Source organism: Octopus bimaculoides, chromosome 1 (genome assembly GCF_001194135.2).
Source record: "Octopus bimaculoides isolate UCB-OBI-ISO-001 chromosome 1, ASM119413v2, whole genome shotgun sequence".
Taxonomy (NCBI): Eukaryota; Metazoa; Mollusca; class Cephalopoda; order Octopoda; family Octopodidae; genus Octopus; species Octopus bimaculoides.
In genome coordinates this window covers 187,057,618-187,075,826 of record NC_068981.1, presented here as the reverse complement: position 1 = coordinate 187,075,826, position 18,209 = coordinate 187,057,618, and the positions used below count along the sequence as shown (strand labels likewise).

General features: G+C 32.6%; 1 protein-coding gene across 2 annotated transcripts in view; it reads left to right on the top strand.

Moving 5' to 3' along the window:
- LOC106877945 (apoptotic chromatin condensation inducer in the nucleus) overlaps positions 1-18,209 on the top strand; it is a 105,527-nt gene that overhangs the window by 58,276 nt on the left and 29,042 nt on the right. For both annotated transcript variants that reach the window (XM_052973301.1, XM_014927026.2), the window contains exons 5-6: positions 579-980; positions 9,421-9,550. In XM_052973301.1, the coding sequence (XP_052829261.1) occupies positions 579-980; positions 9,421-9,550 (532 nt within the window). The remainder of the gene's footprint in view (positions 1-578; positions 981-9,420; positions 9,551-18,209) is intronic.

Below are 18,209 nucleotides of genomic sequence, written 5' to 3'. Positions count from 1 at the left end.
ATCGAATGGACGCAATTCTATCCCCAATTAACAGTACGTTATATATTATATATATATATAATTTTTTGCATTTCATAAATTTCATTCTTAAAAAAAACAAAACCGGATGCATTTTTCCCCCTTTTTCTTCGATCTAATAAAGCTGAAAAATTAGATTTATTATACCTTTAGAAAGTGATTAAACAAACTCTTACTTGATCCAGACCATCTGAACGTTCCTTCTTAATATGTCAGATAATACAGAGTTTGTGTTAATTGTATTTTTAATTTTGTATTTGTCATTAAGTTATTGCTGTTAACTCGAAAGATAAATGTCTGATTTGGACGAAAAAAAAAAAAAAAAATTCTATAGATTTATAGAAAAATTTCGAGTTTATCTTGTATTAATAAAATCTATTCTGGTGCAATTTGCAATGTATTTTTCAGCGTTTTGAATATTCTATTTTCGTTTGTTTTTACTCAGAAATTATAGATTTTTGTTTTTCAGTTAATTATACACGTTGCTTGTTTGTAGACTATTTTCATTATTGATTTTGATTTTGTAGCAGCTAATTTATTTTGAACATCTTGCTTTGCAGAGGAAGAACTACGGCGAAAACAGCGTGAAAGTGAACAGTCTTTTGATGAAAGTTCCCAGGAATCGAGTGAAAATACTGATAGAGTAAAAGAAGTTTTAGTAGATAGAGATATACAACAAACTACTGTTGACGAAAAACTTTCTCCTGTCGAGTCTAAAATTAAAGAACAGTCTAGTTCTGTTAGTTTACCTAATAGTAATAACAACAACAATAACAGCAACAACAATAATAACAGCACCACCACCAACAACAACAACAATAATAACAATAATAATAGTAATAACAAAATGGCTAAGAAGAAAGGGAAAGTAATTGGTAATGAAAATAATGTAGAAAAAGAAGTTGAAAATAAAGAAATCATTTCTGAACAGACCAAAAAGGAAGTGGACGACAAAAATATAGGTAAGTGATTTCAATAATTTATTTTCGGCGTGTGGGTAAAGAGAAGAAAAAAAAAAAAAACGATATATAAAAAAAAAAAAATGCATATGTTTATTAGTGAAGGCTTAAGTGTGGATAGGTGCCGGCATGGCTGTGATAAGAAGTTTGCTTCTCAACTACATAACTCCAGGTTCAGTCCCACTGTGTGGTACTTTGCACAAGTGTCTTCTATAGCCCTGGGCCGAACAAGTCTTTTCAGAGGATTTGATTGACAGAAACTGAAAGAACCCTGATGTGTGTGTGTGTATGCGCATGTGTTAGTGGCTCCTTATTGTAACTTTGTGTGATAGTTGTAAACGAATGTCACAGTTAAGCTAGCAGTGTCCTTCATTTCCAGTCTTATCTGAAAACATATCTGGTCATGGGGGAAATATTACCTTGCTTGGAAACAGGTGTGGCTTGGCAACTGGAAGGGCTTCCAGCTGAAGAAAATCCACCTCGACAAATTCTATCTGATCCATGTGAACATGGAAAAGTGGATGATGATGAAAATGCATATTGCATAGTATATGTTTTAATTTTAAACATGCGTTTATCAGGTCCTTGTATGGCTGGAATATTTTTCACAAATGTAAATATTTGCATTTTGTTTGAGCATCTAATTGTCACTTTATTGTATACATTTGGTCAATAGGGTAGAATTGTATCCATTGTGGAATTCTTCATAAGTTTAGAAAGAAGCTATAATAGTGTGTGTATTGCCAGTTTGATCTGATGCCTGCATAAAGAACCATTGCTGGAACATCATTCTTTGCTAGGCTATTTGTCATGTTAAATAGATTGATCATTGAATTTAATTTGAAATGTTGCATTAGGGACCATTCAGAGATAAAACTGTCCAGGCTAGGGCATTGCAGGGCCTGTGCATCACTTACCATTATTTTGATATTTAAAAAATTTTCCTTTAGTAGATCCTGTGTAGCAAACTACTACAATTCAATGTGTTTTATGATGGCTTTAGAAAAGCCTCAATTCATTACAAATTAGTCACATGTTATTGTATGTATCATGTACACTTGAAATAAATTATCAAGTTCATGTATTTTACAGGCCAGTTGAAAGACAGCTTGTTTAATTTGGTTATATATATATGAAATACTTTTCAATGATGACTAAGCAAAAAAAAAAAAAAACACTATACTGTTTCATCTAGTGATAATGCAGAAATTAGAAGAGATATGAATTTTTTAAATATTTGCATATTCTTCTGCTCATTTTTTTGAGGTGGGAGAAGTTTGGCAGGTTTGACTTTTTCCAGGAGATTCTTGGTACATTTGGCGTGGAAGATGCTGACTGCTCTGGGGGTGGCAAGAAGGGAGAGGAAGATAACTGCTTGCAGGTTGGGATAGGCAGAAGAGCAGACATGCTGCTGGCTTTTTAACCAGCTGCAGGGATTATGCTGGAAACCAGATGGACTGTTAACTAGTCATTACTGCTGAAGATGTGCTTTAGGGTTGAAATGCCTGAGGAAAGTCGGACACACCTGATTGATGACTGCTCCTGGTTGAAAGCTACACTGGTTAGAAGTCTTTTGACTGAATTCGCCACCATCTTTTGTACATGTACCTAGCAGTTTAACCCAGTGTTTCTCAACCAATTTTTTCCTATTGGACTCCTTTGATTTCTGTTTTGCTTTATTGGACCCCCCCCCCATAGCAATTCAATATTTAAAAAGAATCTTAAGTATTTTTATAAGTAAATATTATGTATAAAAAAAAAATAATAAATATTATGTATTGTAGAAGTATAACCAGTTTATTGCACATAAACTCCAGCAACAAAATCTTATGTGAACCCCCAAGGGTAATATGGGACCCTAGTTGAGAACCACTGGTTAAGCTAAAAGTATTTTGCAACTAGGATACCTGTTGGCAAGGGCCAGCATTTTCCAGCATCATTTTCAACATTAGTTTGATGTTTACTCTATTATATCCTCATGTTTATGGATTTGCTATTTACACACTTTTTAAGAGTTTGCCCTGAACATTGAAGCTTCTTCTTGCCTCTTATCCAAGATGAACTGTTCACTTTGTGGGTATTATCTTGAGTCAGGTGTGTAAAATAAAATCTCAAATTTTGAGAAATACTACCTGACTACTCCTGTCAGTTAGTTTCTTATATTTGAGTACATGAAATAGTTTTATAATTTAAAAATTTTTTAGTTACAGTGTAAATATTTTATTGTGTATATCTTATTTTGATTTAGCTTGATGGTCTTAACTTTTTTTGTTGTTAGTATTTGTCAAATTAAAGTAATAAAATTGAAAAGCAACATCTGGAGTTTTAGTAACACTGCAAGGTGTTCAGAGCTGTTCTTTTTGCAACATTTCATTTGAAATTCCTGATGATCAAAATAGAAATGTCTCTTTCTGTGTGAAGCCATACAATGCTGATATTTTTCATTCTTTTTATTTCACTCATCTGAGGAAAGAGACAAAGTAGTTGTTTAGGTTCTTCAAATCAACTAAAACTACAGTATATAGAGAACTGGATAAAGATTAAAAAAAAAAAAAAAGATATAGTTTGGATGACCTTTTCGATATAAATTGTCACTGTTACGTAGTTACTTCCCCTCAATTATTATTTTTTTAAAAATTTGACTTAATGACAAAATTTAAAACTGGACTCGCAATGCAAAAGTGATTTTCCTGGCCAGAAGTTAACTATTTTGAATTATTTCTTTAGGTGTTCTCTATAAGGTGTGTATCTTGGAAAATGCTAACACAAGTGAGGTTACTATCAAAACAGGAGTTACATTGGTTGATTTGAACTCAAACCAGTCCAGATTATGAAATAGAAAATTAGCATTAATTTTAAGAAAAAAACAATGTCACTCATTACACAATTATAATCTGTTGGGATAATTATAAGTTGAAGTCATTGTTGGCTGTTTCTTACATCTATGAATTTAAATTTCACTCCCTGACTCAGTTGAGTGTTCTGTCCATTGAAGACTGAAGTGGTTAATGCCTATGCTAAACGGCTGGGAACAAAAGTTGGCTGAGGGCATCATCAAGTTTTTCATCAATTTTTCTTTCTTTTGACTTTAAGAAGTAAACTGTACTTGTATGAAATTTTTGACTTAAAATTAATTTTGTCATCTAAGAATCCATAAGTCAGGAAAAACAGGCACTTGTACATTTATCAGTGAAGTGGTTATATTGAGATATGTACAATATTTATACAAATGTGGTCTAATTAACAATATGGCTCTTTAGTGAATGATTGCAACTCCAACTTCTGATGATTAAGAGAATTACATTGATTGAAGGTATTACAAATCAATGGAATAGAAACCAGTCTTTGTAAAAACTGAATGTTGTTTAGCAAAATGCTAGAATTTTAAACATTTTCACTTTGAGGCATATGTCAACTTTGTGTGAAATGACTAATAATTCTTTTTATCAGTTAGTGGATTTCACCATCTAAAATTCAGTCCTGGGGTTGTATGATTCAATTAAATAAATTCATTCATGGTGTTTAATTTAATTTGATACTCTTTTGTTTAGACCCAGAGATTTCTAGGTACACATGCTAACTGGATTTAGAATTATCCACACTGTTTAGTCCTTTAGCATTTAAACTGGTCATATCCGGTACAAGTATTCTACCTGTTTTGCATTCAAATCAACCAGATCCAATCTCTCACACCAAGCCTACAATGTCATTCTAGAAATATAGAATCACATCGTTGAAATCTCAAAGCTATGAGATAATATATGATTAATTCAAAACGATGTGAATAAATAAGCATTACATTTGACAGTAATCAGAATGCTAAATGGCTAAGAGTATTTCCAGAACATTGAAGTTATCTTGCTTCTTATCAAAATGGATCTGTTTGTTTTGTGGGTGTTATCTTGAATCAAGTGTGAAATAAAATCTTCATTTTGATAAATGCTGCCTGACTCTTGTCAGTTTCTTATGTTTAAGAATATTTATATGAAGCAGTTTTAGAATTTTCAAAGTTTTACTTATGGTATGAACATGTAATTTGTTAAATATCCTATTGTCTCTACTTTGTCATTGTCAGTTGGTTTGTTCCTTTGTAACATTTCATTACAAATTCTGGAATTTGCTAACAATTTATAAAAGACCTACTTGCTGTAAGAAGTTTTGTAATGATTAAAAAAAAAAATTGTTAGTCTGAGGAAGAAGAGAAAGCATTGTTAGCAGTATAGTGAAACAGCCGCATAAAGTTGAAATATATAATAAAATATGAAGTATAGGATGGCCTCTCCTTTTTTAAATTGTCAACGTTGCATGGTTACTTCCCTTTATTATATTTTTTTGTCTAACATGACTTGAATTAATAAAAAGATTCATGATGCAAATGTAATTTTTGGGGGCAAAGGAAGGCTATTTTATTGCTACCAGAATACGTATTTTAGCAAAATTATTCTGAATATTAGATATCAGTCATAATTTCATTAAAAAAAAATACAAGTTGTCTACAGTTGAGATTGTTACGAAATAGATTAGTTTCATTAATGATATTCAGCATAATGAAGAAAAAAAACTGTTCATTAAACTATTGTAATGTTACAGTTTAGGTATCTACATGTTGGAATAAATTGCTTTGGTTTCTGTGTAATTATTGTATCAGTAATATATATTTTAGATCTAATCATTCAACTGATTCATCAGTTATGATTGCAAACCTAACTTCTGGTTAGAGTTGCTGCAGATCAATGGAAATAATTGATTTCTACAGAAAATAGCTTTCATAAAATTCTCTGAAAATTGCAAGAATATCTTTCCAAATGCTGAATTGTTAAAGCATTTTTTTCCTTTAGATATATGTTAGCTTTATCTAAAGCAACTCTCACTTTATTAATCAGCATGTTTCATAGCCAAAATTCAGTTGTGGTTTGTGGTTTTGTATGATTCAACTGATATTATTCTCTTAAAATGCAGAAGTTGTTAAAATTCACGTCTTAGTCAAAATGATGATGGTTGTGAAAAATTGATAATGTTCTTAACCCTTTCTATACCAACCCGGCTGAAACCATCTCTGGCTCTGTAGCACAAATGTTCTGTTTTCATAAGTTTTGAATTAAAATCTTGCACCAAACCGTAGTCACAATTTATGTTACTAACACTAGCTTTATAATGACTAAGTTATTTTACAAAATTCTTTGTTATATTTAAAATTAATTGAAAGAAGCCCAGAGCATTTCAAAATAAATATGGTAACAAAAGGGTTAATTGATTTCTTTGAATTTGTTCAGAAACTGTTTCAGTAAGGATGATGTATATTTGAATCCTGCTTTTAGAATAGGTACACTGCTTTCCTGTATGTCATGCAAAGTAGCTACAAATAATTGAAGATAGGGAGAGTCTCTGGCTGTGAGATGCTGCCTCAGAAAAAAACTCTACACAACTCATGGTAGCAGGAAAATAAAATATAAAAAGTTTTTAGTATAATCTTCATTACAATCCATCCATTTTCCTTGTTTAAGTTGTTAGTTTGAGTCAGGGTTGGACTCAAATGCTCACACATTCCATTTTTAGCCCAATCTCTACATACCTTTCAGAGTAAGTGATAGACATTGATATCAAATGACCAGTGAGGGAGGGAGTATAGTGTATGAGTTACATGTATATTGGATTAGGTTTGTTATGTATATGTTTCAAGATAGGTAAAACATTAGAATGGTAAAGATGAGAAAGGGGAGACGGGTGGAGTGTTGGTGTGGGTCTTAGATATATCCAGTGGCATCCTGTTACATTGGAAGCAATATAGGTGAATACAAGACATTCACTGCCATCCTTTGTCTCACTGGTGGCATAGTGCATTGAAATTGAGAAGAGGAAAGATGAAAGTAAGAGTATGAAGGAAAAAGCTTGTTTGATATTAGGCGTGGTTCCACAGGTTCCAGTTATGTTGAGCATGCAGCATTTATACAGCTGTCCTACATGTACATCACATGTCCATATTAAATCATCTCTCTTGCATTGTATTTGACTCCCTTTGTGTTCAGTTCTTCTTTTGATTTATTTGTGCTTGATTGTATGTGGACTCCAGCATTACACTTTCATCAGAACATGTTTGTTCCATTCCTTTTTAGACTTTGCTAATCATGTGTTCCAGGTCCTCTTATAACCATGTAGCATCAAGCTTCACATGCAGGCAGCATTCAATCTCTTTTCTCTGAAGGAAAAGCCCTTTGTTGCCAGCAGAGACAATAGCTTCCTAACCATTTCCCAATCGGTCCTTATTCTGGTTACTATGCTTTCAGAACACCCACCCTACTCCTAATTTGATTCCCTAACTAATAGAAGCTATCAACTACTCGTAGAGCTGCAATGGGCATTGAAGGGAGACTATTTCACATGTGCTCTAAGTACTTACCGATCCTGTGTACCTGCCACATGTGAAGTTTACCTTCTCTCTTAGTCTGCTTATGATCCCACTGATCCTCTTTTGCATCTGTAGTTTATACTGGGTGCATCATATGAAATTCCTACATACTCCTTTTCTAAATATCAAACATAGCCATTCTTCTGAAGGTAGTCTGGTCCAGTCTTCCTTCCTCTTTATAACTTAGTCACTTTTAAATTCACTTGGAGGCCTCTCAATTTTAAGTTTTGTTTTCCTGTCTAGAATTCTGCTATAGCTATAAGAACTAAGTTTTTAGCATAAGGAAATGCCCATAGGTAATCAGTCTCAAAGTCTGATATGGTTTGGAAGACTAAAATAAACAGAAGGGGTCTGAGGACAGTCCTGTTGCACCCTCACCCTGCTGACTACGCTTCTGTACATGGCTTGTACAACTCTGACGAGCCGTTTATCTACTCCAAACTTCCTTAGTGACCACCAGATCACAATGAGGAATCCTGTCAAAAGCTTTTTCTAGGTCAACAAATGCTAGTTATAGAGATTTATTCCCAGTGAGATACTTCTGAAGTTGTCTCACTAGAAAGATGGCATCAGTAATAGCCCTTCCTGGCACAAGACCAAACTGCATTGCATCTCTTCCTCTCCTTTCTTTTTTTCTTCTTTCCCTCAGCATTATATATGTATTTATAGAGGTGGATGCATAGCTACATGGTTAAGAAGTGTGCTTTGCAATCATGTGGTCTTGGACTCTGTCCTGCTGCATGACATCTTGGGCAAATGTCTTTTGTAGCTGGGCCAACCAAATCCTTATGTGTAGATTTGGGAGATAGAAACTGAAAGAAGCCCATCATATTCACCTCTGTATATTCATATTTCCTTGCTTTGACATTAAATGAATATAACCATCATACAAGTGGTCTCATTTATTTGCAATCTTTCATGGAAACAATCCTGGGCATTGTGCTGCTTGTGGTCAAAAGATTAGGAGCAACCTTGCTTGGAAAGAGGTGAGCGGTTGTGATAAGAGCATTAGGCCATAGAAAATCTACTTCATTGAATTTTATCTGGCACATGCAAGACAAGACTAAGGGTCCCCTTTCTCCATTACTGCTTATGCTTATGTAAGCAAAAAAAATCAAACAGTTCATGAATTTCTTTCCTTGGATCTTTTCATATTTGATTGCTTGCACATGTGTACCCCATTGTCATCCTTCATACACATAACTAGTGCAGGTTTCTATTTTGCATGTCATAGTTTATTCCTTTTATAGCAAGTTTTTTTTCTTTCAGTTCCTTTGTGCTGTTGTTTGTGCTGGTTAACATTACACATCTATGAGTTTTTTTCCATTATCTACACACACATTTGTTTTGGGTCTGCATATAAATATGCAAGTGTGATTAAGAAATTCATTTTCCTATCACAATCATTTGATTTCCCTGTGTAGCATCTTGAGCTAATGTCTTTTACTGTAGTCCCATGTCCACCAAATTCTTGAATTTGAAATCGAGTTAACAGAAACAGTATGAAAGTTTGTCAGATGAACTGTGCATATAATCTAAAAGACTAGCCAGGTCACACATTTCATCCAAATACATATGACCCTCATGCTACATTTCTTTTTAATTTGTCTGTTGAAGGCATTTATTTGCTGAAAGTGCTCTGGATTTTTGGCCAATGCTGTGTATATATGAATGTGTTTCTTGGTGTGTGTGTTTCTGTGTTTACATTATATTTACATTTATTGTTGATTCTGTTGGCAGTAGAATTAAAGACCCACAGTCCCAAAATGTACACAAGTTGCCTGAAAATCAATGTAACTTAGATGGTTTTTGTATTAGGGTCTTAGAATAGATTTTCTTATTTTTGAAGATGAATAATGTACATATGTCAGTATTGTTTATACCATAACATTTAAAATTTCATTTATATAGTTTACACTCCAAAGCTTTTAAGTTTTTTCTTTTGCTACTTGGTTAGAAAATACGACAAATTTATTGTTTTCCTAACCTTATGACTTCCCAGAAGTTGATGGAAACTTGTTTATTTTTATTTCTTAGACGAAAAGAAAAGAAAAGATCGGGCTGAAGAAACGTGTCCAAAATCTGATAAAAAGAAAAGAAAAGGAAGCTGGTCACGTTCTCTAAGCTCAAGTTCTTCAAGATCGCAATCTCGTTCCAGTTCTAGTTCGTAAGTATTCTTCTCCTTTGTAGATATTAGGTCTGCTTGGATACTGAGTTTATTTGACATTCCTTCTGGCCTTTGCTCTTCACAAATGACCATTCACGATATTTTATATCATATCAAATTTATTCTTTCATACCTCTTTCTTCCTTATATGTTCATTTTTTTTTTTTTTTCAAGCGAAATGTTTATTATCATAACAGATTGAGTTTTAGATATACTTTGAAGCATGTAAATAAATTAAAATTTCTATTTTCTAAGGAAATTTTTATTGTAATTATTTATAATAATAATATATTGTAATAGCAATATTACAGCTGATGTTAGGAAAACTGGCTTTTACAATCATGAGCTCTTAAAAAAGAAAATATATTAACTCATTGGGCTGCAATTTATTTTTCAACAATTGAGGTAGTTTTAATCAAAATTTGATAAAAATATGACTAAGAAATTTTTTTCCTGCTTTAGTTCAAAGCAAAAAAAAAAAAAAAAATCTCATTAATAATTTAAGTTTTTATTAAATCATTAAATGTTTTACAAACTCTGAAATTGTGTGTATAGTTTAATATTGTACACACATCTAGTAAATGATGTGGACAAAAGTATCAGTTCTTTAAACTCTACAATGCAAGTAACATGTGTAAATATTTCTGGGCTGTCATATTTCTAAAAATGATTTAGCTTGTTTGCTAATCAATACATGTGATCAGCTTCAATATTTTTACTCTATTAAACCATGGACAAGATGGTTTGTCTATGGCATATTAAAACGAGTGTTGAAGTTTTACATGGATGCTTTTGGGAGTTTGATCCCATTCTATGCACACACCCACACGTAGTGACTAAATTGCTTAAACGAAGCAAAACATTTTATTAAAGAAAACAAAATGATGAGGCTAAAACTTGCTAGTTGTCTGAGCTGCTAGATATAGCAACTAGTTTCTCTCAAATCACATCTTGTTGTCTTTAAAAAAAAGAACACAATAGAGAATGGAGTCCTAGATGTACAAAAAAATTGGGACTGTCTTGCCTGGAATATTTCTGATCATAGATCTACTCAGTCAGGGCCGACTTGGAATTAAACAACAGTGACAACTCTCTGATCAATATGTTTCAGATTTATAATCCAATTACAGTAGATTATGCTTAATTGCATAACTTATGAAATTGCAATGTAAAAATTGACTGGTTAATTGCATATGCAAATAAAGTAAATTTCAGTTAATTACATAAGGTTTTTCTTTTCCATTTGTGAATGAAAAAAACATTTGGTACGTGTAGCTTAACATTGAATGTCTATTTGATTTGATATGAAGGAAGTTATTCTGAAAGCTTCCATGATAAAATAATGCTAATACACAATACTATTTCATGCTTATGTCTTATTCAACTGATGTCTGATTTATTCTAGTTAGACTATTTCAATGAATTATAGAAAGGTAATTTTGAATCAGGCAATGAAGAGATGGCATTTTGTTTTTGTCATTAATTACATTAGCCTATGGTTTAACGTATTGCGTATCTCTTAACCCACATGTCATTGTTGGGACGTATGAACATGGCTAAATTTAGTAATTGAAGAATAGCAAAAGGATGTGAAAAGCCTCATAAGGGATAAGTCAAATGGTTGATATATCCATATCAAGAAAAAATAGCTTGGACTTGCTGGAAGTAAGTTGAATGTAAACAGTTTTTGTCGTTTAGAGTAATGAACTCAATCCTTTCATAGCCTTATTTTTTATAAAACAGACTGTCTGAAAGTAATCAAGAATTTGATGGCATTTACTAAAATAACTTTGTCATTATTGATTTGGTTGGTATTTGAAATTTAACATCAGAAAAGATTCTGACATAAGAATAGGTTGGGATGTTTTAATTTAAATACACTTTAAAATTAGAGGTTTTGTATGATAGAACCAGGTCTGACTTCAGGTAGGTTGTTTCAAGGTTAACAGCATGAATAAGTTTGGAGTATGTGTTGGTTTCTGGTCCTTATAAGGCCTATGGATTGGTTTATAAACCATAGTCATTTATTAGTAAAGACAGAAGTAAATGAGTCTTCCATCAGTTTCAACGATGAGTATTCCAGGTGTTTGATTGACTGAACTGTCTATTTATCAAGCTATAGGTGTTAATGGCTGATTTTTTTCAGACAACCTTAGACAGAATCAGTGTGGCACAGTAACAAAGCTGACCCTTTCAAATCATGTGTCCAGTGCATGTGATGGGCTTCCATTGATTATATTTATTCAGGTTCATTAGCATGGCTTGACCAAGATGCAATGGCTGTGGGGTTGAATGTGGCTTCTCATTGTGAAACAAACTTTGTAAACCCAGCTATGCCTGTATCCACAATGAGTGGCATTCAAGATTGGATTACACATTGCAGTAACTCCTAGGTATTCCCAATTATCCAGACTATCATTGAAGAAAGTAATAGCAGCAACATGTAAAAAGAAAAGATGATGTAGAAAAGATTCTAGTGTAATGCAGTGATTATCCTAAACAGGTTACTAAGGTCAGGTCCAGAGTGATTATCAGGACCAGTGCTACTAGAATGTCAAAGATTTAGATCATTAAACCCTATGAACAGATGGTTGTTCTGATGAAAAAGATATTACATTGGATTCAAGAAGCTTCATTATGAGAAGACAGAAGCCTAAATACTGCTGATTACTGGGCTTAACTGGTGTTACCTGAGATTTGATGGGCCTCTAGTTGAGGAAGCTTGCAACAGAGCAGGAAGTGACAAAAGAAGAAGAAAAAATGTAAAGAATTCACATCCTGTGAATTATGTTTAGCGATCTTATATAACTAGCAAAATTGACTGGAGACATAAAGCATGACTGAGAATTTGAGAGTGATGACCCTGAAGAATAGACAAGTTGTATTGCTTGTTGATACATATACTTACAATGTACCTACTCAGCTGTTGTAAATGTTAATTTAAACTGTCGCTTCCATCAAACACCACATCAATAATTCATCCATAAATAGCTCACCAAAAGCATCACATGATTGGATGTGATTCATCTAATCAAAAGATTACTGAACATTTTTTTTTCTTTGTCCCAAAAAGCTGGTTTTACAGCTGTAGATCCATTACATCTACAGCTGGTTTTAAAGCTGTAGATGCGGCATCCTTTCCCTCCACATGATGGTGACAAGAACAGATTGAGGTATATGTAGGTCAAGATAATGATCTAGAGTATCGCAATACTCTAGCAGGTGAAGAACTGGTTACTTCTCAGTCATGAATGATATGATGATGTTGATGACATAGTATTACCCATCTCTTGTTCTGTCGGTTATGAGAAGATTCTTAGAAGAAAACAGCTGAAAATTTTAACAGTTTTATGCCATTGTGGAATTGCATGAATTGGCAGCAGTTAGAAATTGTATAGTCATAGATCACAGAATTTATCAACTGGATACCAATAACATTTGAAGTGTCATTCTTGTGCAAACTACAAGTCTTGTCACTTGTTAAGACCTGTACAAGGAAATGGATACTCGAATTAATGATTGGGAGATGGATCATATGTATTATTTGAAGAACAAGAAGTTGGTCTGTGTTAATTTTCTAACAGATAAAACAGATTTTGTTTCGTGCAGCTTTAAACTGGGATTTTTCACATTAAAAAAAAAGATAAAAAATATAACATACTTTTGAGTAATGTTTTATTTTTGTTTTATATAATCCCTACCTCATCTTAAATCATCACTCTCTTATTCTCCTTTGTTGTGGGGACACTTCAGTCTTGCAAGTTACAAGGCAATCCTGCTAAAAATGCTGGTTCCATGTAAAAAGCTCCCAGTGTACTCTGTAAAGTGTTATTAGGAAGAGCATCCAGCTGTAGAAACCATGCCAAAACTAAGACATTGGAGCACAACATGGCCCTCTGACTTATTGAATCCTGTCAAACTGTCCGACCTAGGCCAGCATGGAAAGCAGATAATGATGCATGTGTAAATGTAACTACAGTATTGTATGACTGATCATTACTTTGTGTATTCAGTTAATTGCATAAGAATTTCAACCACTGAAGTTTTGCAATTAAAAGGAATAGATTCATAGACATATATTCATAAAGTAAAATTGAATGCAAAGTATTGCTGAGTTTATTCTGGAAGTTGTTTTATCAGAGTAAACTTAGTTTCATTAGTTGGGTTAGATACAACTTGTTTTCATCATCACGGGCTCGTGCCAGCATCACATAAAAGCACTCTAGTATCATGCGAATGGCACCTGTGCCGGTGGCATGTAAAAGCACCCATTACACTCTCAGAGTAGTTGGCATTAGGAAGGGCATCCAGCTGTAGAAAACCATGTCAAATTAGACTGGAGTCTGGTGCAGCCTCCCAGCGTGCCAGCCTGGTCAAGCCATCCAACCCATGCCAGCATGGACAACGGACGTTAAATGATGATGATTGTTTCAACGTCTACTTCTCCACACTTGCATGGGTCGCACAAAAAGTATAGTGGAGGGGGGTGGGTAGGTGTCTCTTCCTGTCACTAACCCCATCTTTTGCCAAACGAGTTAATTATCTCTCAATCTATCAACAAACAACATGAACATGTTTACATGGAGAACTGGAATGAGCTTTTTGTTTACTAACATCCTATATCTCGAGCCCAGACCTGCTTTTGTGGTGGATTTCTAGCAAACACCATTAGCAAGGCCATTGTTTACATCCAGTGAACTCACGTGAAGACAAACGAAATATATACTAACTCACACATGCAAATGTACACAGACATGTATACACATATAAGAACAGGCTTCTTTGGGTTTCCATTCTACCAGTTTTACAGCCTTGTGGCTTTGGTTGGCTCTGGACTCTCGTAGGAGTCACTTACCGAAGGTGCCTCACTGAACATGAAACTCCATGATCAGAAAGTGAATTTCTGAATCAGGCTTATTTTGTGTTTTAAAAGCTATGAACCAGTGAGCTCAACTGTTTATATTTTAGTGTGTACAAAATTATTACATATTTATAAATTTGCAAAGAATGGTTAGACCACTTTGGAGGCTATTTATAAACTTGTTAGGTAAAATACCTGGAATCTTAGATTTTCCAAGAGTAAACTGCCATTTTAATTCTGATAGTATTGTATGTTATTCAGCATTTACTGTTGGTTTTAAAAACTTGATTTTTAAAAAATATATTATCAGTATTGGATTAACTATTCATTGCAGCCTAATGTTCTTTGTTGGGTTAACATATTTTCTTGTAATTCAAAATTATATATTGCTATTCAAGGAATAGAAAGAATAACTCTAATGAGATGTGACTTGAATTTGTTTTTGAAAGAAAAACATTTCTTCTATAAATGCTAATTGATTTTTTCCCCTCCTTCCTAAAACGAATGCCTGAATTATAAGCATTCAATTACCAAATATAATAATGCAAAAACGAATTTTTCAGTGTATTATAGTAGTGACTGATTCAGTTACATTCAGCCAATCATATAAAAATTAAAAATTCAATAATTTTGTCCCTTTAGGAATTGAAATCTATTTTCTTCCTTCACAAACACATGCATGTGTGTATGTATGGATGGATGTGTGTATACACATATACACATAAATATACACATATCAATGTACTCATATAAACACACACATGTATAAACTTCCACACATCTAAACCAGCAGCAAAACTGTCACTCATAAATGAGTGTGACTTGGTAGTATGTACTTTGCTTTTGCTAATTGCTTTAGGTGCCTAAGTAGTTGTGAGCAGACATAGACACCTTCTGGGCCCTCCCACTTTTGATCCAGCAAAACATGGAGGATGTGATAACTGGAAGGGGAGAGAGAGGGTTGCACCAGTATTTGGCTGATACTTTCAGCTGATTTAAACTGGAGCAGTGTGAAATGAAGTGCCTTGCTCAAGGACACAATACGCCGCCTGGTCTAGTAGTTGAACTGTCATCTTTATGATGATGACATCGATACTAACCATTTGGCTACACACCTATACCTGTACACACACACACACACACATACACACACACACACACACATCACATATATAGGGAACACTGGTAAAGTAACCCAGTTATTTAACCAGTAAATCTTGAAAGCTGGAAAGTATGAGTGATAAACAATTATGGGAGATTGTCTTATTGACAACCAAATATAGTTTAGCGAATTCTAAGATGTAAATACAGTCACTTCAAATTAGATGCTGTGTTTATATATTTATCATTTTAATTTTTAAAAGAATAAACAAATTGGGTGGGGGGAAGGGAAGAAAGCCAAATATTGAGATTTTTAAATAGTATTGTTCCTACATTAATTAACCAGCTGTTAAAATGCCATTAAAATTACTAGTTTTATAATTTAAAAAATTTTAAAGTTGTTTCTCATTAAGACATATAGTATATATTTTAGTCATTATCTTAGCTAATTTAATTTATGAACATTTTAGTGCTTAATTTGTCTTAATTAACTGGATTAAATAGTTATTCCTATCAATTGATCTGATGGTTAAATAACTCATTGGGTTGCTGTTTCAATTTTAATGTTTACAAAATGAGCAGTAACAAAATATATAATGTAAGATTTTCAATTTTAACTTGTTAATAATAAAAATCCCTTTTCCATTTCGATGGGATTTATCTTGTGCCTTTTCTCTCTTTGTATTGAATTGTACTCAATACTATTGATCTACAATCACTTGTGGTACATAGAATAAATTCACTTTTAGTAATAATAGCATTAAAAATATTACTTTGTATTTTATGGAGGTAATTGGTGTCAAAGCAATTTTTTTCTTTATTTTGAACAAATTCTTCTTTGTCGAACTTTACTTTTCTAGTCTAGCTGTGCTTATACATACACTGTGTGTGTACATACATAATGACTGTTTATATTTATATGATGGAGGCAACATAACACTTCTGTTAACAAACAATTTTAAGTAACAAACAAATTAATTATATTTGGTTCACTTGAAAAATTAAAAAAAGATTGTAATGTAATTATTTGCCTGTAGTAAATAACACACCACTCTCTAACGAGTTGATTTTGTTAATCTCTGTTCTTCTTTCATATATTAATGTTAAAATGATTTTCAATGGAAATTTTTGGCTATATTTTGTTGAATCTTAATTTCAATATTTTAATTGTTCCTTTTGACTTTTTATACAAAACGAAAAGAATTTTTTTTTTTTCTGAAAATCTTTTTAATTTCATTAAAGAAGTAATTGTCCCAAATTAGAATAACTTTGCTTTGTCTAACATTCACTAATAATTAGATGAAATAATTTATAATTCCTCCTCTTCCCCAGCAAATGTATTAATATTTTTTTTTGTTATGTGAGATGAGTTCAATTGTTACTCATTGACATTGTATGCATGCTTCTTTTATGACCTGTTGTAATTTTATAATGAAAACTGCATTTAAAGAAGAAAAAAAAAACAGCATTATTTACTGTTGAACACACTTCTATCAGTTTATAACAATTTCCTTATTAATTCACTTAGTGTGATTTGTTCCTCTTTTTACAATGAGCCTTTTCACAAAACATGTCAGTTCTATGTAGCATTTTATTTTCAATGAAATTAAAGCATTTTAAACAAGTAGTTTCTTTTTTAAACCTTTATATAAATAAGATAATGATTTGGGAACAAAGCTGTCAAATTGTATCTTGAAAAAATCAGAAAAAAAGAGAACTTGAGATTTTAAGTTAAAAGTTGTTTTTTTTTTAATATACATCCCCCTAAAGTTTCTCTGTATAGTGTTTACACTTTTCATATCCCCCAACTTAAAAATTCCAAATAATGAACAGCCATTTACATGGAAGTTTTTTTCTCTCTCTCTCAGACTAGTATATGTGAGTGTCAGGCATGTCTCCTGACAAACTGGATATCTATTCTAGATAGAACACAATAACCTAAATTAACAATTACAAGCATCTTGGTAGATTATTATCCACTCATTCATTTGTTGTAATTTTCTGTTAATATGGGTGTTGATATTTACCCTCACCTCACCATCCATTGTTCAAATTCAATCATTTTCACTAGATCGTCTGTCTTTTCACATCATTTTTAACTACTTTTGTCATACACTGTAGAGTTCTTTACCAGTGCTTTTTTTTGGGGATTTTTTTTTTCTAAACTTCAAAATGCTATCACAGCCAAATCAGGGATGGGTTATTCAATTAGCTGGTAAAAAACCATATATTTTTTCATTTATCATTATTATTCAGTGCTATATCATTAATAAACTTAAGCTTTTTTGCATTTGTGTAGAAAAGAATGTGAAAATCACTTCGTTGTTTAAGGTTAAGTTCTGTGTTCAGCTTGCATGATCAAAACCTTCCATTCTATGTAATATTGAAGGTAAATTTTATGCCTTCAGTAACTTTTTATTTATTTATTTTTATTTATTTATTAATAATATGAAACGGTACTAAGTTTTTTCTTAGTTATCTTGTAACCTTTTTCCTGAATTATGAAAAAGTTTTAAAATGAGGGCAAATGTAGTTTAGTATTTTTTTTTTTTTTAAATTTCACTAACATGTGGAGATTTTATTTTTCAACATGCCACCATTTCACAGTTCACTTTCAAATGCCATTCTTGTAGTTGTGTATGTATGTAAAAGTAGATTTTTTTTTTTTAACTACATTATTTGTGTGTGTATGTGTGT